This window comes from Xenopus laevis, chromosome 3L (assembly GCF_017654675.1).
Source record: "Xenopus laevis strain J_2021 chromosome 3L, Xenopus_laevis_v10.1, whole genome shotgun sequence".
Taxonomy (NCBI): domain Eukaryota; kingdom Metazoa; phylum Chordata; class Amphibia; order Anura; family Pipidae; genus Xenopus; species Xenopus laevis.
The window spans coordinates 55,841,876-55,866,733 of record NC_054375.1 but is presented as its reverse complement, the minus strand read 5'-3'; the positions used below and the strand labels follow the sequence as shown (position 1 = coordinate 55,866,733).

The 24,858-nt window shown below is 38.4% G+C and overlaps 1 protein-coding gene across 1 annotated transcript in view; it reads left to right on the top strand.

The window, feature by feature from the left end:
• Positions 1 to 22,782, top strand: part of LOC108711010 — a 32,075-nt gene extending 9,293 nt beyond the window's left edge. The window contains exons 5-18 of the mRNA XM_018252307.2: positions 3,601 to 3,667; positions 5,298 to 5,440; positions 5,825 to 5,959; positions 7,100 to 7,170; positions 7,472 to 7,548; positions 8,649 to 8,714; positions 11,818 to 11,900; positions 12,146 to 12,259; positions 13,581 to 13,703; positions 15,432 to 15,605; positions 18,011 to 18,161; positions 19,887 to 20,011; positions 20,809 to 20,942; positions 22,395 to 22,782. Coding sequence (XP_018107796.1) covers positions 3,601 to 3,667; positions 5,298 to 5,440; positions 5,825 to 5,959; positions 7,100 to 7,170; positions 7,472 to 7,548; positions 8,649 to 8,714; positions 11,818 to 11,900; positions 12,146 to 12,259; positions 13,581 to 13,703; positions 15,432 to 15,605; positions 18,011 to 18,161; positions 19,887 to 20,011; positions 20,809 to 20,942; positions 22,395 to 22,669 — 1,738 coding nt within the window. The 3' untranslated portion in view covers positions 22,670 to 22,782. The remainder of the gene's footprint in view (positions 1 to 3,600; positions 3,668 to 5,297; positions 5,441 to 5,824; positions 5,960 to 7,099; positions 7,171 to 7,471; positions 7,549 to 8,648; positions 8,715 to 11,817; positions 11,901 to 12,145; positions 12,260 to 13,580; positions 13,704 to 15,431; positions 15,606 to 18,010; positions 18,162 to 19,886; positions 20,012 to 20,808; positions 20,943 to 22,394) is intronic.
• The last annotated feature ends 2,076 nt before the right edge of the window (positions 22,783 to 24,858 follow it).

Genomic DNA, 24,858 nt, shown 5'->3' with positions numbered 1-24,858 from the left:
TTATGACTGGACTGGATTGTGTGTGTAGAAGCACAAGGGCAGTGGCATCTAGTCATGGGTAAATCCTGTTCTGATTGTGCTGAACATAAGCTCCTTGCCAGCTGCCTTACAAAATAAGGAAAATTGTGTTCTGAGAATATTGTAATAAGAGCTGACGTGATGATTCATGAATATGTATATGGCACCAGGAGGAAACATTCTGATAAAAGCTTGTGCAGCCCATACATATTGCCTGCAGACATTTCATATAAATAACCAGCCTTTAAGTAACCCTCTTGGCAATAAGGCAATTAAAATCAGCAGAGAACAGAGATTTGCAGGCTTTTAGCGTGAATGATATAAAATGACATTTATAAGCAATGGTGCTTATAAATGAGAATTTTTCTGCAGGGAGCTGAGCATATAAATGAAGGCCAGCAAACGTATCTTTTTTCAAAAGATAAAAAGTTTCCTACAGAGTCTTCTTTGTTTCTGTTTTAAATCTAATTCTTCATGTAACTGCAACTGGATACCCAAAGGGCCATCTGGCTGCACCTTAGGAGCCTTTTACTTTTACACTGGGAATAGGACATGGCTCCACAAACTACTGAATTTTTCGACAGGGATGGGTTGCAGCAAAATACCATTTGCCATTGGCAAATATTTTCACAAAATGACCATAGACTCTAATGGGGGAATGTAATAAAAGTCGGTAACGGAAAAATATTCGCAATGCCAAAAATTATGCCTCTGTATGAAAAAATTTGCCTTTGTGCGACTATAATAAGCTTATGCGAACCCGGAAACTGTTTAGCGACCACTTCCGACAGTGGAAGAAGGTTCGCGAATTTTATAGTTAGCACCACTGCGCAGTGAATGTAATAAAACTTCTTACTGAAAAAGTTACGTTTGCTCCAAAAGATTACGACACCTTCAAGCACTTCTTAAAAGTGGGCAATGCGCAATTAAAATTCGCAATACTCAATTAAAATTCGCAATGTAATAATAGTTTATTACATTGCGAAATTAGACTTTTTGTTCTTATTTGTGCTAATTGTTTTGCTCTTTGCGACTTTTATTACAGTAAAACGCCAATAGGGGCAGATTTACTAAAGGGCAAAGGGGCTAATGCTAGCGACATTTCGACAGAAATCCGATCCGCAGGGACATTGCCAATTTACTTACAGGTGTAGGTGACAATTCGCTAGCGAACTGGACTGTCACTAGCGTTCGTTCACACTTTATCTTCAGGCGACTTTTCTCTGTGGCGAACGGTCATTACTCCACAAATTCTTTATTCAAATGCTTTATTCTTAAATTTATTCAGGTTCATTGGACATTTGTAATAACAAGTGGGCACTTCAAGCATTTTCACCAACATCTCTAATAAAGACGTCACATTTTAGTGAATTAGCGTAGTGGTGACGAATTTTTACCTGGCAAAGTGGTGCAAAATGCGCAAAGCATTCGATGGTGACAATTCGTCCTTTAGTGAATCTGTCCCGACAGACTTCAATATAATTTGCAAAAATTTTTTTTGAGTCAAACTGATTATTGTGTGCCAGCAATGTAATTTTTTAATGTTACCCGCTTGCCAGCTTCAGTAATAAACAATCGATAACAAATGAATGACTTTGGCTAACATCTGCCTCCAAGCCTTCACTTGCATTATGCTGGAAGGAAAAAGATGATGGCTGGGTTCCTGCTCATTCTTCTAGATCATCATAAAAACAGAATATTATATACCAATTTATAAAAAAATTCTTGTACTGCTGTTTTCCTATAAACTGTCTGCAAAACAAGGGAGCATGGATTTATTCGCACAGTCTAAATACATTTGTATTTTTTGTGTGTGGTTGATGCCGTATTACAACATTCTAAGAAATGCTTTCATAGGTTGGCCAGGGAATGCTGTTTAAATGAAAAGTCATTATTTTATTTATCACTGCTCACAGTCCACAGAGGAGTGGTGATCACTGGGCCCCACTCAAAATATTTTAGGGCCCACCCAAACTCCATGCAGAAAACCAGTTACTGAAATACAAATTAAAGATGTACAGCTCCCTAGCTGACCCTTATATACCTGGGCCCTATAGCAGATGCACATTCTGCTTGTTCTATTGGTAAATCCCTGCTATGGTGTACAGTGACTCTGAGATAAAAGGGCAAATACTATTGATTTCTACAGAGAAATTATTTTAAGAAGTCAGAGAGATTTTTTTTCAACACTCCCATGTGTGACCTACTTTGACGATCTTCATTACACCACTCTCCTGATATTACTATTTTTAAGTAGCCTTCATGAAATGGCCAAGAGATAAACATAAATGTCCCATAATTCTTATGAACGTAATGTGAGCACCTGTTTTTACTCATTGGATCTGCTTGCTAAAATAACACTGAACTATCAACTTTAGGAATTCCCTAGTATATAATGCCAGAGGAGTTTTAGGATGCAGTTTGAATGTTAATGTTAAACTTTCTCTAGCAGTGACTGGCACTCCATAAACATCTCTTCGAATGCCACCGTGATTCTTTTATAACAGCCACATATTGAATCCACATCCTGCACAGCTAATTAGCAATAAATTAATTTGCATTATGAAGGCTGCAATGATTTCTATGAAACCATGCAGCATGCATGTAAAGGAATCACTAACAATTAGCCATGCAGAAAGTGAATTCTGTAAATGTCTGGTATTAAATGGGTAAGACAGAAACCACAGCCATATCCAACCCATAACAGCTCTGCTTCAAAACTGTCCTCGAAGATTCTGGTACCACAAAAGGTGACTGAAAACAAAGGGGCCTCATATAATATTGGACCACAAAGAGGGTTTGACCCCAAACAGAATGAAAATGCCTTTGCTGGGAGAACGTGGGTGTAACAATAGATACCGTAAATGGTAAATTTATATATATCTATGTAATATTATATATATTTTAAAAATTAAATTTGCTCCCCCTCCTCAAAAAAATGCAGATCTGCCCAGCATCTGTGCATAGAGCAGTTTGCCTTTTAAACTTATAACATATTCTCCCATCATCTGCTGTTTGTTTTGCCATGGAGATGGGATCTGTTTGTGCTTCTTCATAATATACAAAATTAGGAACATAATTACAGTTCATAAATATCTTTGGTTTTGCTTCATTTAAATACTGCGGATATAATTATTCAATAGAACATCTAGGCTATGCGGAATTTCTCTATAGTAGTCCAGATCATACAGGGATATAGTAAGAACAGGATTCTGTGTTGGTGCTTAACACCCTGATACCTAATGCTATGATACTCCTTAAAATGGGTTAGGTCAGCCTGTGGTCCTCATGTTTTTGAACTAAAACTCAATTTTTTTGTCTTGTTGCAAGTATTACAATCAAAGCAAACATTTAATTGGTTGTCATCAATTACTGCACAGGTCCCAATTTGGCCATTGTTGATATGCCCCAGTTGTGTTTATTCTTTTATGTATATTGCACATGGCATAAACTCCCTTATTTTGCACTCTAATTGGAGTGTATATGCCAATCATAAACAAACAGTGTAAATATTCTGTCTTTTCTGCCTATAGTGCTTTATACTTATTGTTAACACCCTTATTGGTTTTTAATTTGTTTCAGATTAAATTTAACTGGACACAGCAGCATATCATTTAATGATTTAAAAAACTGTTTTCAAAACAGTAAGGTAAGAAAACTCTTTTTGTACAGTTATTCAGTATATTTAAAAATACCTCTTTTTTTGCTTCATTTGCCTTTTTTTACCATTTAAACTCTCTTTCTCTTAGAGCCCCCTTTACCTCTTGTATTGATATAATAAATAATTTATTGCAATAAAAAAAAACGGCCAACGCTCTGAGATCCTTAATCTAGAAACCTGTTATCCATTAAACTCCACTTTCCAGGAAGGTCACCTCCCACAGAGTCCAAATTTTGTTTTCAAATCATTTCTTCTTTTCTTGGTAATAATAAAACAGTACCTTGCACTTGATGATAACTAAGATGCATAAATCGATATTTGTGGCAAACATTTCTGTGATATTTATACAAATGGCCTGTAGGTGTCACTGTGCAAAAGAGTTATACTGTGTATGTAGTACTTTCTATACTGCTTAAAAGTATTAGAGTTGAAGTTACTGTTGAAGTGTAATGGCTGCATGAACCTGCTAATAAAGCACTGTTATACACTACTCATCCTCGGCTACCAAAACATAACAGTCAGGAAGGCTACAAACAACTACAAATTGACCCTTGGACGTCCCCCATTGACTAAAACAGGAATTCTGCAGGTTTTGGGGGATGAATAGTCAAATTCAAGTTCTTAAAGGACCAGAGTATGATAAATCTCGAAAATCAAATTAGAATTTTTTGAAAAATTCAAATCAAATAACTCCCTATTCGAATTTGACAGTTTTTACCATAAAAAATTCAAACATTTTCAATTCGACCCTTGATAAATCTGCCCCTGATTGTCTAGTTTCCTGTTCTTGACCCTTGCCTGTCCCTGACCTCTGCTGGTTCGCTGCCTGTTAGTGACTATGCTTCCGGATCCTGACTGCGTTCCACAACTACGCTTTCTCTTTCCCCATCCTTCCTGACACATGTTCCGGTTCCCTTGTCTTGGTTCTCTCACTATAAGACCTGGCGGCATCTGAGTAGTGAAGGGCTCCTCCCGACGTGAAAGGCTGTTATAGGCAGAAGCATGAGCTGTGACCAGAACCGTTGCATTTGTCTTTTGACAATTATTATATGGTGTACCAAACAAACACATTATCAATTAGGAGTTTGAGACTGTCATACCCAGTTGCCCAGCAATTGGCCAATTTTGGAAATCCAGTTGGTCGAGGACCAAATTTAGGCAAGGGTGGCCAAATTGAATCCAGATGAGCATTTTTGGCAACCTCGCCAAATGAGCAGATCTGTCTGTTTATGGCCAGTTTAGGTTTAGTGTATATAAATCAAGTCAGTATAGAAATATTTAGATTATGTTTGTAGCCTCTTCTGTTATTGTGAATTTCTGTAGAACAGTAAAGGCATTTTCATGCCTATGCCATTTTTACCTGTTGCTGATTGTACATGGATACATGTATCCAGATGCAGTAGATGGCCTTGTTTTTCTTACCCTATATTATAACCCCTCTATAAGCACCTTTATACAATAAAGACTCATTCCCCTGCTTGTTTTGATGAAAAAAATAATCAATAGACTGTTCTACTATATTTGTATTCTCTTCTATTAAATAAATGCTGTGAAATGAACTGCATCTGCTTGACAGGATATGATATTGACTTTTATTCTGTATCGTTGTGTCCCGAAGGTGCATAAGAGTGGGTGGATAAAGCCAAACACGGCTAAACATTTTCAAAGTAATAATGGAAAACTGGAGATCACACTAGCCAGTGAGGCCACAACGATCAATCAGAGGCTCTGGGATTTATTAGCTGAAGGACTAAAGAAATGGTAATGCTGGTACACTTGGTACATCTAGAAGTTTACACATATTTTCCTTATTAATATCACTGCAGATGCTGGATCCCTAATCCAGAAACCTGGTATTCACAATGGCAATGACCCATGTGGATACCATCACTTTTGTATGTGCTACTCTTTGTGGCAATTGACGCAGATCTTCACATTGATATTGATGGAATGTGCTGCTTGACGCTCACAGATTATTGATACATTGACCTTTGATTGCTGCTAGGCAAATTACCTTAACAAGTAGAAATAAAGTAGAAGTATTGGGAAATTGATACGTTCAGGTACTTTTCTCTGATATATAATTTAGCCAGTCTTGCAGAACTATAAAGTTTATAATGATCAACCTACATTTTCGTCTTTTAGTGACTCTTTTCACAAATATTTGCCACCATCTTGCCTTCATTCATCTGGATTAGTTACATTTCAGCAATTTAAGGATGCTCTAAAGGCTGTGAGTTTGCCATACTCCGATGACAAGGTTGAGGACATGTGGACAAGGTAATGCCTTGTTTCTTAAACCTGGAAATTTCTCTTTAGCCTTTAATATTAATAAAGCCAAACAGCTACCAACATGTTAGTTGTTTAATTCTATTGGGTGATTTAGCTTAGCAAACTTTTCACAGGGAGGAGAGATGTTAAGAAACGATGGAGTGCGGCTGACCCAGTTCCTTAGGAAGTACTGTACCTTTACTTAATATCAAATAATGAACAGTATATATACGAGAAATACAACACATATCTACACCAAACTGCCCAATTTTTATAATGTTGTCTCCCACCTTGGCTACTATTGAACCTGTGCAGTGATCTATGGGAGACTCCACTCGAAACTCTTCATTATTACTCCTAGGATGGAACAATATATTGGTACAAAACTCACTAATCAAGGTTAATAGCTCCTCTTGGCTTTACTATCCCCTGTCCCGTAATATCATCATAGATTTAAGTGGGGAAACTCACCATGATCAAGCAGACTGCTATGGTGCTCCATCTGATGTATAAGCATGTGGAAAACGGTCCTCCAGCAAAAAGTGTGATAGATGTAATACATTTTATAGAGACCCCTTAATTAAGTGATGGTTTTCTACAACAGAGTTTCTAAAGGATAATCACAGAGAACATTGTACAAAAGCATATAACGTTACTGATTGACCTTTTATGAAGCAAACTCATACCTTTCTCATGGCATATGTGACACTGTATAGTTGTTTCCTCTTTTGGGATTAGTTACCTAGTCAGGGCTGAGATATACTAAGAAAATAAATTTCAACATCGTCTGGAAATTTTTTATTGGGATACATTAGGGGTCATTTTTTATCGTTATTAGCCTAATACATTTTTAAAATACCCATCTCATGGAAAATTTAGTTTGCATGTATTATAAACTTCATTTGTTCAATTTGAATCTATGAAAGATATGTGGGTGATTGTTCTGTAAGACCCATACTGCCGTGGGACAAAAGAAGATGGGCATGGAAGCTTATCCTTCTGTATATGTTGGTACTGCTACTAAAGAACACAGTAAACAGATAAAAAGGAAAAATGGACTGCCTTTTGGGTAATGATTCATCATAGCGAAAACTAGAATAAGACATTGCTAACACTGCATATATTCTCATTTGGGTATTTTATTTATAGGTTTTGGAACACAACAAGCGCAGTTGTGCCAACTGCTGTTCTCTTTCGTAAGCTAGGATTAACTTTTCCAGGTACAGTATGCATATGCCCTGCTTTATTTATGAATTTATTTTACCATGCATAAAACAAAAAGTTCTCAAAGAAAGTAATGTTACAGTCCTTCCACTCCAGTAGAAGTTTCCCAAGCAAGATCCTTAAGTTGCAGGATTTTGCTGGTTGTTAACTAGGCTTTGCCTACTGTCACCAAGCTACATTAGATACAAAACTAATTTTTGTGGTTTATATAGCAAAAATCTGTATTTACATTATCATGAAGACTTAAATAGTCCCCTTAAGCATGCAGTGCCTATCTAACAATATTTTGTTTTGCAGTCCTATCTAATAACACCATTCTGCATGAGACTATAAGAAGAAGAACTGAGGAAATCATTTCCAGAGTAAAAGAAAAGGTGAATTCTGTCAATTAACTCATATTGCATTACCGAGGGTAGAGCTAAATTGTATCAAAAGAAAACAAATGTAAGATGCCCAAGGCACAGTATCTCTCACATCACACGTATAAAATAAATTGGCACTTTATAGCACAACATTTAAACAAATCGAACTTAGGTCCAACCAGATCATTTATGTGGCAGCTTGAAATATAAAGCCTGCATTATAAAAAGCAACAGTAAAAGTACCATTATTTTACTACATGGCAGCTATATTTATGCACTCTAGCAAAAGGGATAGTCAGGATAAATGTTGCCAAGAGCCTACTTAACATCTATAGCAATTATTGTGTTAAATGTTATATTTTATGGACTTTGAGTTTCTAAAACAATGAACCAGTAGTCTATTCTTTTATTTCAGGATCCCCCATTTGTCAGAACCACTACAATATTTCTATTTCCCTTTCTAGAAGGTCTGTCTGCTGTGACAATTTGAGGGATGAGTGGGATAAGGATATTACAGCTACAAAATTAGCACCAAATCTAGTAGCCAATAACAACCAAATAACAGGTAGAATTTACTGGTCACTGGTTGAAAATCAAATATCTAATTGATTGCTATAGGTTACTAGACTTGAAGCTGACTCTGTACCTTTCATTACCCCTAATTTGAATTACTTTACAGGTAGTTCACAGACCAGAGACATTGAGACAGGGTCTTGATCCAAAACCCAGCCTTCTGGGCCCTTTAGAAGAATGCCATTTTTGAAGACTTAGCAGAGTCAGAACTAAGGGGTATATTTATCAAAGAGTGAAGTTAGAGATCACCAAAGTCTACTAGAATGGAATTCCGCTACTCTCCATTAATTTCTATAGTAGTTTTAAAGGCATATTTATCAAAGGGTGAACTTTCATTGTCACCCATTGATAATAAAAATGCTACACCAATGGGGCACTGTATAGATAGGTATTCTGGGATGATAGATAAAAAGATAGCGAAGATAGGATTTTACAGAGAGTTAACATAGATAAACAGATAAACAGAAGTGGTTTAAGAAAATTCATTTAAATGATAATTCATGTAAATGCTTGTTACATTCTGGATTATTTTGCTGCAGTTAAATGAACCATGTGTGTCAATGATGCAAGAATTCAGTAAACTGGACTCCTCACAAACTGGTTTGGTAAGTGTTTATCTGAGGCTTTCTGTGGGTTAGTTCTGAATACAGGTATAGAATGTATTCTTTGTAATGCTTTGGACCTGTGGTTTGTCAGATTAGGGATCATTCTATAATTTGAAACTCAGTACTTTAAAGGAGAAGGAAAGCTACAGAGGCATTTTATTGCCAATAGATTAGCTGCAATAGTGCAAGCTGGAATGCTATATTTATTCTGTAGAATATTTTACCATATCTGAGTAAAAAGCTCTAGAAACTTACTGTTTGTTTAGGATAGGAGCTGCAGTATTAATGTGGTGTGACATCACTTCCTGCCTGAGTCTCTCCCTGCTCTGGGCTCAGATTACAGTAGAGAAAGGAGGGGGGGGGAGGAAGAGGAGCAAACTGAGCATGCTCTTGCCCAGGGCAATGAGGTTTAAGCTGAAGGCAGGAAGTCTGATAAAGAAGCCCATGAGTACACAATAGAAGGAAAGAAATGTAGTGTTTCTTTTGACAGGGGACTCAGAGCAGCATTACTTTGGGGGTTTACTGGTATATTTAGATGGACCTTTCTGATAAGGCTTACTTAGTTTCAACCTTTCCTTCTCCTTTAAGGGGCTGATTTAGTAAAACTCTAATTTATTTAACTTTTTTCTGAAAACAAAGTCGACCTAACTCCTCGAATTGAACTCATTTATCAATAATTTTTCTCAAAACAAATCGGGAGCAACAAAACGTCACGACAAAATCAACTGCCAATTCGTTTTGTCCGATTGAAGCTCTCAAAACACAATTTTTATTTTATTTGGCTGCGAAACCCCCAACTTTATCGGATTATCCAGCAGACATTACGATGTCAAGAAATAACTTCAGGGATTTCTGCCATTGACTTCTACATGACCTCGACAGGTTTGAGATGGCATTTCTTTGGATTTTTAACAGTTTTGGGGTATCCTAAAAGGTAAGACCTTGACCAGATAAAAAAAACGAGGTTTAATAAATGGGCCCCGAAATAAACCCAATTATTAAGCCATCAAGTACAAAGTACTGTCTTTTTTTTGCAGAGCCATCATTTCTAAAAAATAGAATTATTTGCTTAAAAGATAGGTAAACCTTAAAAGGACAGAAAAATAAAATTGCTCAGGGTGCTTTTATAAGCACTTTTGCAAACCACCCTTAGGATACAAAGTTTAGCAAGGAACACCTTAAAAAAAAAGCCCCTACTCCCATTCCCAGAGTTCCTCACTGTCCAATCATCCAAAATGTTGATTGATATCCAGGTTCTAGGTGGGTATATTTACCAGGTAATCCAGCCCTTTATACCAAAAATAAATGCAATCGTGTCCTCTAAGCTCATCAGTCACTCATATCTACCTATATTATAATGATTCACCTAGTTATGTATGTATGGTGAGCTTATACAGTGAAACCGCAGTTTTCAGAGTAGTAACTGCAGTTTTCAGAGTAGTAGTCAGAGGCCTTGCACATGCAATATTAATACTGCATTGATTAATCCTTGTTATTAACACAGTAAATATTGTATTCAAAGTAAAAATTACCCTCTGTTTATACCCTTTCATTTTATATCCTTTAACACATTTTCCTGGATATTACAATCAATCCCAGTTGAGAATGAAAGAAAGAAATGAGACTGAAGATAAATTAGTAAAATCTGTTTCCCAGCGAGAGTTTAAAGTAATTTGCCTTACAAGGTTAGGTGTCCACTCATCGGAAATAAAGAGCTTCTTAAATGGAATTTATCTAAATAGTCTCTTTGGAGCAGAAATTGCTTTTGAAATCCAACTACTTGAAGACTGAAAGTAAATGACATTAGCCTGTGAAACCAATCCTGCAGTCTTTGTGTTTCTGGGTAATATAAAGTCTCCATGCTCCGTGTTTAAAGAGCAGCTATGCTAACTAATGTCAGTGGGACAAATGCAAATATCTAGGTTTAAGGGAAACTATATCCTGTATCACTGCTGGTCTATACAAAATATATCACAAAATAGTCCATATTTAAAACAAAGATTCATTTATTAAATTCACTAAGTAATAAGTAAACACTCCCATTTCAAAGGAATTGTTCTGTATACAAATAAAAACTGGGTAAATAGACAGGCTGCGCAAAATAATTATATAAGTATAAAGGCTGGAGTGACTGGATGTCTAACATAATAGCCAGAACACTACTTCCTGCTTTGCAGCTCTCTTGGTTCCACTGATTGGTTACCAGGCAGTAACCAATCAGTGACTTGAGGGGGGAACACATGGGTCATGACTGTTTGCTTTTGAATCTGAGTTGAATGCTGAGGATCAGTTGCAAACTCACTGAACAGTTATGTCCCATGTGGCCCCCCTTCAAGTCGCTGACTAACTCAGAGTTATAGAGCTGCAAAGCAGGAAGTAGTGTTCTGGCTATTATGTTAGACATCCAGTCACTCCAGTCTTTATACATTACATTTTTACCTAACTAACTATATTAGAAACATTTTTTTATTTTGCACAGCCTATCTATTTACCTAGTTTTTATTTTTACACTTACATTGTTTTCTGTCAGGTTGGAACATTATAAAATGGTGGCTCAAGGCAAAGGACAGAAATAATAATTGATATGCATAAACCAATTTGAAAATATTCTTTAAAAGGTCAATTATTGGGTTATAAATAATCTGTTGGCTAAGTTTTTTTCCAGTACATACAGTTCCCCTTTAAAGGCAACCCTCAAAATATTTGCTATATATGATATGTAAAATTTCAGCGATACAGAGATACATTCAATAGTGATAGTGCCCAAGCTAGAAATAAATGTAGGTCCCCAGCACTGCTCAGCAGGAATGATACCCACTGAGCCATTGTGTTGCCAATGAGATGAAAAAAATGTAGACATTCTGATCTACCTATCCATAAGCATGATTATTTACCCTTATCCCAAGATCCAGATCTGTGTGATTTCGACATTGCATTGTTTGCATCACAGGGGTCCCTGGCAGCAAGTTTGTAAAAAAATATCTAATATGGTCATCTGGTGGCTGCTGTCCTTGAAGAGCTATATCAAGAAATGTTGATTTAAGAGTCTTAACCTAATGTTTTAGTAAAACAGCACAAAACAAACGTGAACAATTTGTTTCAGATCAGTAGATGTGACTTTCGGCACTTTCTGGCTGCTTTTAGTATCCCCATGAAGCCTGTGGATATGGAGCATCTTCTGGCCAGGTACAAAATCAGAATCCATTAGATTTAAATTCATCTTGAATTGAAAGTTTCTCAAAATCATTATCTTCTAACTAAAAATTAAATAAAAGTGGGCTTTAAATGCATCACTAAATACTGTATAATCACGTGAGTTGTAGCAATGACAAATATTTAAATCTTTATTAGTAAAAATGTAATTGGCAGCATTATTACTTAGTCAGTTAGACAGACATAACAGACAAACATTACATACACTGTGCTTTTAGGTTTAACTTAAGGAGAAGAGATGGGATGGTGGATTTTCTGACATTTGCTGAGAAACTAAACAGCAGGTCAAGTCTCAGCTTCATGAAAAAAATGCTGGAAGGCAAAAAGCAAAGGTAGGTAACTGTTTTAGAGTCTACTATATAAAGTAAGTAATGAAGTGGTATTTATGTCTGGTAAGGATCAGCACTCTTTTGCATTGGACTATTTCACATACCATTTGTGTCCATTCATGATAAACCATGCACCTCGACAGATTATTTGGAGATGAGTACCAGCCACTAATGCCAATGATATTAATAGGGAAGAATGAATGATGAATGAAAAATATAGGAAGGAAGATGTCCATATATTGCAATATATTTAAGCTGGCCAACTATGTCAAAGTCATCCCATATCTGGCCAGTCCTACGCTCAGTCCTTCCTTAATTGGAAAACTGGGCAGACAGTTGGGTCAAAACTGGACAGGTGCCAATCCTAGCTTTATTTTCTCTTTGCGTGATGAAAAATAAGTGTCTTTCTATGAAGTCATGGTTCTTAATTATGGAAAATAAAATGTAAGCTTTACTATTTCGTGGGTCCAGGCTTGAGCCAGCCTCTTTTCAAGTTTAATGGTATCTGCTCCCCTTGCTGAAGGTCTGGGCTGTGTGCACCCGGGCCCACCGTGTACAGCGGTAAGCTCATTTAACGCATTTGAACTTAGCACATACTGGTTATATATTTGTATAATATGAGAATTCTTAGTAACAGATGAAGACGGAAATGGGCTCCTTTCCCCCAATTGCCACTTTAAAGCACATCCACTCAGCTTCTGCATCTATGGCCAGCCTTCTGTACTCTAGTCACTGCAAATCAATAACTCAAATGGATACTGACACTGTTCTAATACAATGTCAATGCCAAGCTCATGACTCATTGTCCTGGATAGGGAAACTTTTTTATTTCCAAGATTGCCAACTTTTCAACCTCCTCTTGACTTTCGTAGTATTCCCTTCAACTATTGCCAAATGGATTGGAGTGCTGACGTATATTTGACAACAAAAAAACAATAAGAAGCTGTTCTAAAACCAACATGAAACTTTCCAGGTGTCACAATTTGCCCTTATTTATTTTAATCTGTCTTGAGTGTAAAATGAGAAGCATTCCCCATTCCAGTGTCTTTTCTTCTCCAATGTGGGATTCTATGAACTGGCATGGCTTTGCATAGCATGTAACCAACTGCAGTAAGAGCAACCCATGACTCTACTGACTGATGATACTACTCTCCTTGGTGCTTAGTCCTTAAGACTCTATTGGCAAGTCCTAAAAATGCTGTTCTGTTTGGAATAATTATGTTTTACTTTTAAAATAGTATGTTAGATCAAATGAAAAATGAGCTGCCATTGTCCCTGTATGTAAATAATTAAGCATGAAAACCTTTTATTTCTATTTCTCCAGAATAAATGATGACATTGATGGACACGAGGAAAGCCACAGAGAATTCTTAACAGCTGTGCAAGCAGAGTGGCGGCTTTTCCTGCTATGTCAGGGGCCTTTTGTTCGATTGCTTACACAGTTTCGGTAAGCAGACTATATTTGTAGCAGAATCAGCTGCTTCAATGCACTTACAGGCACTAGGTACTGTGTGTTAAATCATAAGGTGCTATTGAAAATAATAGGAAATCTCATTTTAAATACAACCTAATTATGCCCTCTATTTAATCACCTCAAAAAGTGGAAGCACTTTTTTAAAGGAATTAGGGTGTAGAAATTGTACAAGGCTACCATAATAAAGACCTTTAACTTTTACTGCCTGGCAATGCCATTTTTGTGTCTTTCCCAAGGCCAGTGGTATAGTGGCTACCCCTCTTATGTTTTGTAAGTTTCTCTCCTACATCCAAATTTTTTAGTGCAGGATTTCTCCAAGTATCCATCTCTATGGTTTCTGGACTACAGCTCATATCATGCTATAACCTTTGATAATATGCAAGGGAATGCTGAAAGGTGTAGCACAGCAACATTTGGGTCGGAAAACGCTGCTTTGGAAGGTATATGGCCCCTAACTGTGGTTATCATAGCTGAACACAGAGGAGCAGTGGTTACAGGAGAGGAGACTTTTGAATTCCATCATATGTTGCATCCTTTATTTCATTACCTCTATACAGTAATATACGCTTGAGTCAAAAACACTTTTCCTCCTTTGTAGTTACACCACTGCCACTTGCTTTTTTTATTGTTAAGTGGTGCCCATTGCACTATTTTATGCAGGGTGCCCTGAAATGAACATGTAACAGCCAGGAATTGAACCAGTGACCTGATGTTTTCATTACCTCTGCTCTATGTGAGCAGACAGCTAAGGTCCTGCTTCACTGTTAAGGTATCCTTGTATCAGTGGTGTAACTACTCCCCGACGGGCCATGGTACAGGTTTGGCACCCAGGCTGGCCCTCCCCCAATGAATCGCGTGCCGGAATGCTGCTGACATACATGCTATAAAATCAGGGCCGGATTTCGAGAAGCGGCACCCCAAAGCCACATGGTCCCAGTTGCCTCATGGTCCTATCGCTGGCCCCACGTGCGCGACCGCACTTTCAAACACAAGAGCACTGGGAGCTTTGAGTCCCCAGCTCTCCTTAGGGATGCAGCTGGGCAGCTGCATCCCTATTTTGCCACCCTAGGCCTGGGCCTTTGTGGCCTAACCACAAATCCGGGCCTGTATAAAATCTCCCCCTGCCCAGCCACCGACTATAACCATTATCGTGGCTCTGGCGGGCCCAAGGGGGATTCGGGCCTGGATGCAACCCTGGTAGTTACGAAACTGCCTTGTATTCTGGCAACAGGTGCTCAGTATTAACTATTAGTCTGCTTGTATAACCCCCTCCTCTGCACTGACTCACTGCCCATTATAGGTCAAGCGTACTTGGTCCTAGGTGCTCTGTTCCCTGTGATTGTTGTTCCTTTTTGACTCCTTGCCTCACCATTCTGCTCCTGTTATCTGGTCCAGATCCTTCTTTATCGACTCCTTCCCTGATTATATGTTCAGTGCCCTTGTCTGCCCCAGTGGGAGTTTCTGGATTATCCTGCAGTAAGTCCTGGCGTCACCGAGTAGCTGAGGGCTAGGCCCAAAGCTAAAGGTAATTGTTATAGGCAGAAGAGCACGCCTAGAAAGGAATCCAGTCACCCACCTGGGGTTTGGGTTTGCCATATGTGACAGATCATTACAGTAAAAGTTTGCATTTCTGTAAATATTTGTAAGTATCTGAATCGGGCAAAACAATTACAATGTTTAAGACTGAATCCTATAATCAAGGGAAAATGATGGAGCAGGAAGTGGCTTTGTCAGTTGTGAAGTTTTCAAAGAAGTAATGGAGAAGATGCAAATCGAACTGACTGAGGAACACATGAAGACCTTGGTCCATAGCCTATCACTGCAAGATTCCAGCTATTTATCCTATACAAAGTTCCTTTCCCTCATTCAAGACAGGTAAGTTCTGCAGTCTGGCAAAAAGAATCAGTGTCCCTAGGCCATAATTTGTGGTAAATCTCCCCTTTCTAATACGAAGGGGGAGATATAATAGCATTTGAAATTTGATTTTTTTTTCAACAAAAACTTGTCAATTCAAATTATGCTTAGAAAAATGCATATGTTCGATAGACTTAGTTTATTCGAAGTAGAAAAAATTAAACTAAGCTACCCCTGACTGCTAAACTACTATACTAACACAAGTGGGGCTGTTAATGGAACTCTTACTGCCAGTTGGGGGACAGACATTTGTTAGGTAATGCTAAACTGCCCCACTGGGGTAAGTATATTTAAAATGTGTTTGCACGTGGGTATATTTTAATATATTATGTGGGCATTGATTGATTCACATTAAAAATGAACTCTGGTTATTTAAGGCTCTCTTTGAAGTATTGCCATCAAGACCACACTTTGGACTTTGCAATTCAATGCTTCACCAGGAGTCCAGTGGACTCTTTTTGGGAATCCTTAAATGTGTGTAATTGCACATTGTCCTTATCCTCCTGAGACAATATGTGTTTATAATAATAACTACACTTTGCAGCATACCTGTGTATGCGAGTGTGACGCCTACTTACATTTTCAAATTAGTGAACAAACCAGCAGATGGCAGTGTGACACAACTTACCGAACAAAAAAGTCAAAATAAATTGGCTTAATAACTATGATTTAGAGCCCTATTTTCAGGAAATGTATTGAGAGGTAAACCTTCCTATGATTTAAATTATGATTATTATTCTTTATTAATATAGCACTGAAACATTTATGCAGCACTTTACAAAGATTGTTTATCATTCACATCAGTACCTGCCCCAGTGGGCCCCAGTAAGCTCAATCTTCCAAACATGCACACAACACACACTATTAAAGGGTTTTATTTTGCATTTTATAACAATAAACAAACAAACATTATATCATGTGTGGTTCCATCTTATTATAATTATCACAGTACAGCATAAGTATTTAATATATTTGAGTCCTGTACACTTGTATATTCTTTGATTCATTTATAATTCCTTACATGTTACCCCTACACCACTTGAATAAGTGGTATAGATAGTTATAGATAGTTAACTTGTCCCACTGACATTAAGGCTCCTCTGTGGCTTCCAGCCAGTCCCGCCACACCAGATCATACTTCTGGGGACACCCTCTTGCAGCATAGGTGAGTTGTATTAGGGGGAGTGTTGTTTTTAGCAAATTCAACCAGCCGTTAAATGTTGGGGCTTGGGGGGACATCCAATTCAGGAGGATACATTTCCTGGCATAGAATAGTAGTGTACGGAAAAGTATTCTCATGGCCACCCTTGGGGTGATCTCATTTATTACCCCAAGAATGCATACCTTAGGGGTTATTAGTTTAGGTAATGCAGTTTTATCCTGAATGCAGTTGCGAACCTGAGACCAGAAGGCTTAGATACGGGGACATGACCAGATGAGGTGTAGGTAAGATGCCTCTGAGGCCTTACACTTAGGACACTGTGGTTAGTCGAGTCTGTTCATATGGAACAGTCTATTTTGGTTAAGTGGAGTCTATGAAGGATCTTGAACTGGATCAGTCTATCTCTGGTTGAGACAAGGTAGTCATAGGCCCTATCAGTTGCCTCCTCCCAGTCCTCATCATCCAACCCTGGGATGTCTCTGCTCTAGGCTGCATCCGCTGCGTTAAATGGAGGCTTAATAGTAGCTAAGAGAAGCAAGTACAGCCCGGTGACAAGTTTCTTGGTGGTGGGGGCTCTAAGGGCTGATTCTATCTTAGAGGTTGTAAGGTTCATAGTGTTCCCTTGAAATTGGGTATTGGTGGCCTGTCTAAGCTGGAAATAGGAGAACCAGGGAAGAGGCTCCTGGGTTTGGACATGTTTAATTTCGGTCCTGGGGCGTATCACTCCATACTTAACCAAATCCCCCTAGTGTACGTAGGCCCCATTGTGGCCATACTTTGTACTCCGAAGGAATTCCCCCATAGGGCTAGATGAGGTGACAGAAGGGGTAATGCTAGGTTGCAAACCCACGCTTTGTATGGGGTGATTATAACTGGGTGGGTTGTGTGTAGATTTGGAGATTTGCGACACAACACACACTGGGTCAGTTTAATCAGATGTCAGTTAACCTGCCTGTAGGTTTTTAGAGTATTATCTGAATTAAGTTTTTTACTAAATAATTAGTGCTTGTTGAGCCTGCTCCAAGTACAACCCTAGTATATGGCACTAGGGAAACCCTTATACAGTGGTGACTGTACCTCAGACAGATATGTGTCTTTGTTTGAAACATATGTTACAATGTGATGCATATTTAATGTATATAATGTGTATTAAAATATTATAATGTATTGTTTTTCTTAATTTTGTTGTCAATGTTTATTTCAGGCCTGCACCATTTGAACTTATCGAAGAGGTAGAAAAGCTGTCTACTTTGATTAAAATCCACCATCGCATAGATAAAATCCGCTACCGCAAAAGCATAGAAATGGATTTATCAAGGTACAATTACTCACAAACCCGGAGGGACCTGCAAGAGGTGAATCATTGCTCCAGAAATGGAAAAAGTTTTTTTTGTTTGTTTTGCAATTATTGGCAAACTGTGTGACTTGCATATGTGTAGTAGAGTAAAATATTTGTATTTTAATAGGTACACAGCACATGCAATTCTAAAGCTAGTGCCACTTGGGACTGTTTCCCAAGGAACAGCTGATGCACTGGCCCACCACCCAAGTTTATAAACTCCCTCCAGGCCCCCCCCCCCACACGCATAACTTTTTCTTGCGGTGTCCGGGGCTGGAAAGGGAAGTAGGGGGCATCGGTTCGGGCAGGGTTCAGGTCTTGGCCGGCGGGGTCCACAAAAAATAGGGCTCACCAGTTTTTTTCCCGTAATCCCTCCAGCCTAGTCTGATCCTGGGCCCCCGCTCTCTCCTCTCTCTGCACTTACAGTGACTGTGTTGGCCTGGGTGCAGACACACATGGAGCGGATTTTGGCATGAAAATGCAAACTCTTGCATTTTTTTCATTGAAATCACTCCATGTGTCTGGGCCAAGCTGAAGCTGAAGCACTGACTGTAAGTGCAGAGAGAGGAGCGAGTAGAGGCCAGTGGATTGGCTGTTTCTCGCCCTGTGTTTATACTAGCCTAGTGCGGCACTTGCCGAAGTCTTTGCAAGGGATTCCTGGGAAGTACAGGATAGGCATGTTTCTCAATGCAAAATTAATCTTGGGTTACCTAATTTGCAAAGGTAGGAGGAGAAAAAAGCCTGTTTCAGGAAAGGTATACACACTTTGCTTGTTGATATGTTACAATACCCTGGAAGTTGTTCAGCAACATTTGGTTAGAGCTATGAAAGGTTTATATCTTCCTAAAGGACATGTAAACCACCTCCACAAAAATGTAATCAATGAACAGCCTGTTTGAAATCTTTAGATAATTGCCACTCTGGTTGTTAAAAGGTTAACCGTAGAGTCCTTCTACTCCTCTAACCTACTCTGTCCCTTCTCATAGAAACTAGCAATCTGATCCTATTTTTTTTTCTCCTAACACCTCTCCTGAGCTCAGCCAGGGGTGCTTCACCAATGAGGCGAGTTGAGAAACTCGCCTCAGGCAGCAGCATCCCCCCGGTTGCCAGGGGCGGCAAAGATGCCGCTCCTGGTAGCTAAGAGGCGAATTTACTTTTTTTCAACCAGGAAATTCGGCTCTTCTAGTGCAGAGAGCGTAATTGTGCTTTCTGCACTAGCGAGGTGGACGCCCCGACCCCCTCCTGCATTGAGAATGTGAGTGCCATTGGGAGGGGAGTAGCATAACGAAGGCCGCTTCGTGGCAAATGGCCAGGATCGCCCCTGAGCTCAACGTAACCATTACAGTGCTTAACCCCAGCAAAACTTTTTATCAGGTGTCATGTTTGCAGATGTGTGTCAGAGGGAAAATGGCCGCCTGGTGAAAGCTGCTATTTGTTAGGAAAATGTGATGGCACTGGCAAATGGAGGAGGTATATGCAGTACAAATAATGTGGCTTGGGTGGGGAAGATATGCCCAACTTATATGATTGGTAGGAAAATGTAGGCTTTACATGTCCTTTAAGAAATTCTTTAAGGTGCAAAGGTCAGAGGATATTGATACAAGGCACAAATAGGGTGGTTTAAGGGAAGGTTTATTTCCCCTCCAGTAGGAGTTAGTGAATAACCAAAGACACCCAACCTGTACACTGATGTCCTTATGTAGCTTGTTGAAGTTGAAGAACATTTTGTTTTACATTTTAGCTGAATTCTATCGTCTGGGACATGCTCCAAAATAAATTCTGGCCATTCTGCAAACTTTTTATCAGCACTTGTAGAAATGACGACTGTACTGCAGACAAGGAGAAACTGGACGCCATATTTGTGCGGTAACCATATTTCTGAATCACATGCACAAATAACATACTTGTCTGATACGGAGTCAGTGGCAATTCACATTTGGTTGTTAGTGACATGCGGACTGGACTTAATGACACCATCTTCTACCTGTGGTGCATCTCCCTTGTCACTAAACCCAGAAGCCAAAAAAATGTTTTGCTCTGTGAAACTACAGTTTTATTGTTATAATGAATTACTTAGGCCTCTCCTATTCATATTCCAATCTCTCACTCATGCCACTGCTTAGTTGCTACACTAATTGGGGCCCTTGCAACTAAATAGCTGCTGAAATACCAGTCTGGAGAACTGTTTAACAAAAAGCTTCTTGGAAAATCCCTCTGCATCATTAAAAAAATAATTAAAAAGGTGGTCTACCCATTTAACTACCTTGCAGGAACCAGGAAATTCTCCAGTTAGCTCAATAAATAACAAAAACTATAGAGTTTCCTTTATTACTACAATAGGCAGAAAGTATATTCAGCACCAGCCCTGTTTATTTGACTCACGTTGAACAAGGGAATATACAGTCTATTTAAACGACCTATTTTTGTCTGCTAGGAGTTATTTTTCCTGTGGAATTGGTTGTATCTGCGTGAAAAAACAAAAACATTTATATTTATTTCTGGAAGTTCAGAGTGTTTAAGCTCATGCCAATTAATTTATCATTAGTATATTTTGCTTATGTAGCACCTACATGTCATGCAATACTTTTACAGAGCTTGTACACCATTCACGTCCGTTCCTGACCGGAGGAGCTTAACTCTTATTTTTTATCCATTAAATGTAGGATGCACCTGATCCTGCTGCCAGAGGAACTGCAAGAGTTATGGAGTAGTTTGCCAGTCACTTTCCCGGTTGAAGCAATTTCTTTGCAAAAGTTACTGAAACATTTTATAAGGCTAAGAAAACCAGAGAATTCTGGTAAGCATATCTATAGTACATTGTGCTGCGGGCTGAATGCCCTGGTGGTGGTTTTAGTTAATATTCATATTGCTGCAAAGTTCTCATTTTACTAAATCTCTCCCTCTATATGTGATCTGACATCTGTGCCAGTAATTCTCCCAGGCTCCACACAATTATCATAGATAGTTGGTACCCATGCTTAACCAAAAAAACACTTTAAAGTAACAACCAGCAGTTTTGCAAGAACATTTCTTATTCAGTAGAAGTAGAAGTTCCCATACATCGGGCTACAGTGAGAAAAAGTGGTGCAGAGTGATAGTTACTGTACATAATTCATATGCCTCTGACCTCTGCCTAAGTAACCAACAGGCCACAAGCCCCATAATTTCTTGATTTGTATGCTTTCTGACTACATATGAGGGAGCTGTAGCCTTATTTAATAACAAGAATATACAGTGTATTTCCTATATAAAAACACAGGCTCAGTCAAGTAAGTGTAACAGTAAATCCTGACAGTACTTGGTACTGTGCTTAGTTATAAAAGCCCTTTTGTGTTTAAGAGACATGCTGTCATACATTTGCCTTTCAAAGGACAGGACTGCCAGGTTTCAAAGTAGCCCAACGTAATGGAAAACTTGGGCTCTGTGTTTGATTTTCCTATCATAATTTTACATTTTTATGCCCATGGGTGTTGTACAATTCAAGAGCCATGGCTTAATAGCTGGTAGATGCCTATATGATTAGCACATCCCAGTGTTTATAATCAATGCCCTCTTTGCTGGATACAAGGGGTTCGTGAGCAACATGTTGCTCAAGAGAAACTGGTTAGGGAGTTGTGAAGTAGAGCAAAGGTTTGCCTTTTTGTTTACTATATTACTGTGTCAGGCCCAGACTAGTCTCAAGAGTTCTTTGGTACAGTCACCAACATGGTGGTGCAACACTCACTATAAAAGTACTGCTAAGACTGTGTATTAGACACCCAATGTTAACAGATATTTCCAGAGTTCCTCAGTTGCTTCATGTGATTTTGTTTCTTAAACAGGGCCTTTAGTTATACTGGTGCAGTGATATAAGGTAACTCTTTATCATTAGGATGATACAAATGAATGATTTCTGAGACTTTATTGTTTCAATTTAGAGTTGAGGCATTGGCCATTAGAAACCCAGGGCTGGATCATTATTACCCTCATGCCATGGGGTTAGTTAACACTTCTGCTGATCATAGTTTGGCAGAATTTAGGCATAACCTGACACAGCTACAAATCATGCTACATCATACAGTAGCTCAGAATATAATCGGCCTTCACAATGCCCTTAGATTCTATAGACTGGATCACTATACCATCTTTCTTTTTTCCTGCAGAGGTAGAAATATCCTCCCAACTTCTAACTTGGGATTTACTGAATTGTATCTGGAAGGCACTTTGAATATAAACTCATTCTTTTTTTTACCCCCCTTTATTTCCAAAGGGCCCAAAAAGATAAATCGAGTGGAAATGATTCAGCTGAAACTTGCCACCGATATTGTGAGGTGCTGGAGAGAAATCAAATGTGTCTTGAAGAAGAGAGATCCACATGGCACAGGTCAAGTCTCCTTTCCCGACATCTGTGCAGTTTTCCTTGCTCTGAACATCAGAATTAACCCAGTGGAGTTCGACACCCTGTGCCAAGTATTTGATCTGCATCAGGATGGCAACTTCCACTACATACCTTTCCTAAGATTTTATATAGACAGAATAAAATAAATCACTGAATGAATGTTTCTGCCAGTAAGTACTCTATAGACTGATGTTCTAAGGGGTATATTTATCAAAGAGTGAAGTTAATAGTGAAGTTCCACCACTAGAGTGAAATTCCGCCACTCTCCATTCATTTCTATGGGATTTTTATAGGCGTATTTATCAAAGGGTGAACTTTCACTTTCATCCATTGATAAATACGCCTTTCAAAATCCCATAGAAATGAATTGAGAGCTGCGGAATTTCACTCTAGTGACGGAACTTCACCCTTTGATAAATTTACCCCTATGTGTTCTATAGACTGATGACCATTAATGTCAGTTAGACTGTGTTGATTGGTTCATTGAAACTCAAAACACATTAGTTTCTATTGAAGTGAGATCCTGTGACCAGGTATGCACCCAAAATGCAGCGCTGCTATGACATATACAGATAAAACAGCAATTCACTCAACAACCACCCTTTTTTTTCTGAAATATTTTATTAAAGTGCATCAAACCGCAACAACGCAGAAAGGCTTTGAATACATTCATGGCACACGAGTATTCAGCATAAAAATACCATTAGGAATTGTCCATCTCAAAATTGCAGCACTAATATGAAAGGAAAGCAGCTGAATGGAAGTAGAAAAAGAAACCTGGTTGGAAATGTTAGTATTTCAAATATTAAATAAGTGCACTCCATTTCAAAGGGAAATACAATTTACATATACAAGTAACTCATTTCTAGAAAAGAAAACGGACGCAATAAAACATGGTAATGGATTTTCTATTTTTTTTTTTCATATTCGTGGTGGCTGCCATATTGCCAAGGTAAAATTTAATATAGACTTAACAAAACTCTGCTCCAAGTGCCCAAATAACAAAAATATACAGGTTTAGGGTCCGTTATCCAGAGACCTGTTATCAAGAAAGTTACAAATGATTGGGTTACAAAGATATGAATCTATTGGGTTTTCTTAATGTTTGAATTATTTTCTTAGTAGACTTAAATTATGGAAATCCAAATAAAGGAAAGATCTCTTATCCTATAAACCCTATAAAAGATACTGCTAGCCGGAGAAGCTAAACTCTGGTAAGATTTGTGGTTAAACCTATAGTTCTGTAACATCTGTTTGCAGATCTTTTTACAGTTCCCATCATCTACACTACACATTAGCTGGGTGATGTAATGCTACAAAACTTTAACCCTGTCTATGCCGTAGATTTTAAAAAACATTGGATGACATGGAAACACTAGTGCACAATCCTGCAAATCAGAGGCACTTAAAGTGTTCATATCCAAAGTTTTCTTTAAAGGGACACAAACCTTACCTACTATTCCATTGCTCATAGATAAAGACATCTCTTCTTGCTAACACTGCGCATGGGAAGGGTGGATATAGTGGGGCAAAAAGAAACAAGTTAAAACAAATAAGAAGGATCCATCTACAGGTCCTCGTTGGAGGATTATTTTGCATAAAAGGGCAGCTGGGCCTGGAGAACTGGGCAAAGGTTTCCCCAAGCAGAACAATAGTTCTATACCTCGTCTGCACACATATTAGCAGACTTTGCACAAAAACAATTTCACTTTGTATACTATGTAGATAGGCAGCACACACCAGGTTCTGTAATATAAAGCAAACTTGTATGTGAAGGAGAACTAAACCCTAAAAACAATATGGGATAGAAATGCCATATTTTATACAGGTATGGAATCCAGAAATCCAAATTAAGGAAAGGCCATCTCCCACAGACTCCATTTTATCTAATTTCCTTTTTCACTGTAATAATAAAATAGTACCTTGATCCAAACTAAGATATAATTAATCTTATTGGAAGCAAACCCATCCTATTGGGTTTATTTAATGCTTCAACATCTGATGAAATGATGTTGTTGTATACAGGTATGGAATCCTTTATCCAGAAAGCTCCAAATTACTGAATGGCTGGCCCCCATAGACTCGATTTTATCCAAATAATCCAAATTTTTAAAAATGATTTCCTTTTTCTCGGTAATAATAAACAGTACCTTGTACATGGTCCAAATTAAGATATAATCAACCCATTTTTGGAGGCAGAAACAACCTATTAGGTTTATTTAATGTTTATCTGTTTTTCAAGTAGATTCAAATTATGGAAAGATCCGTTATTTCGGAAAACCCGGGCGTTCTGGATAAAAGGTCCCATACCTGTATATTGAACTCACTGCATCAG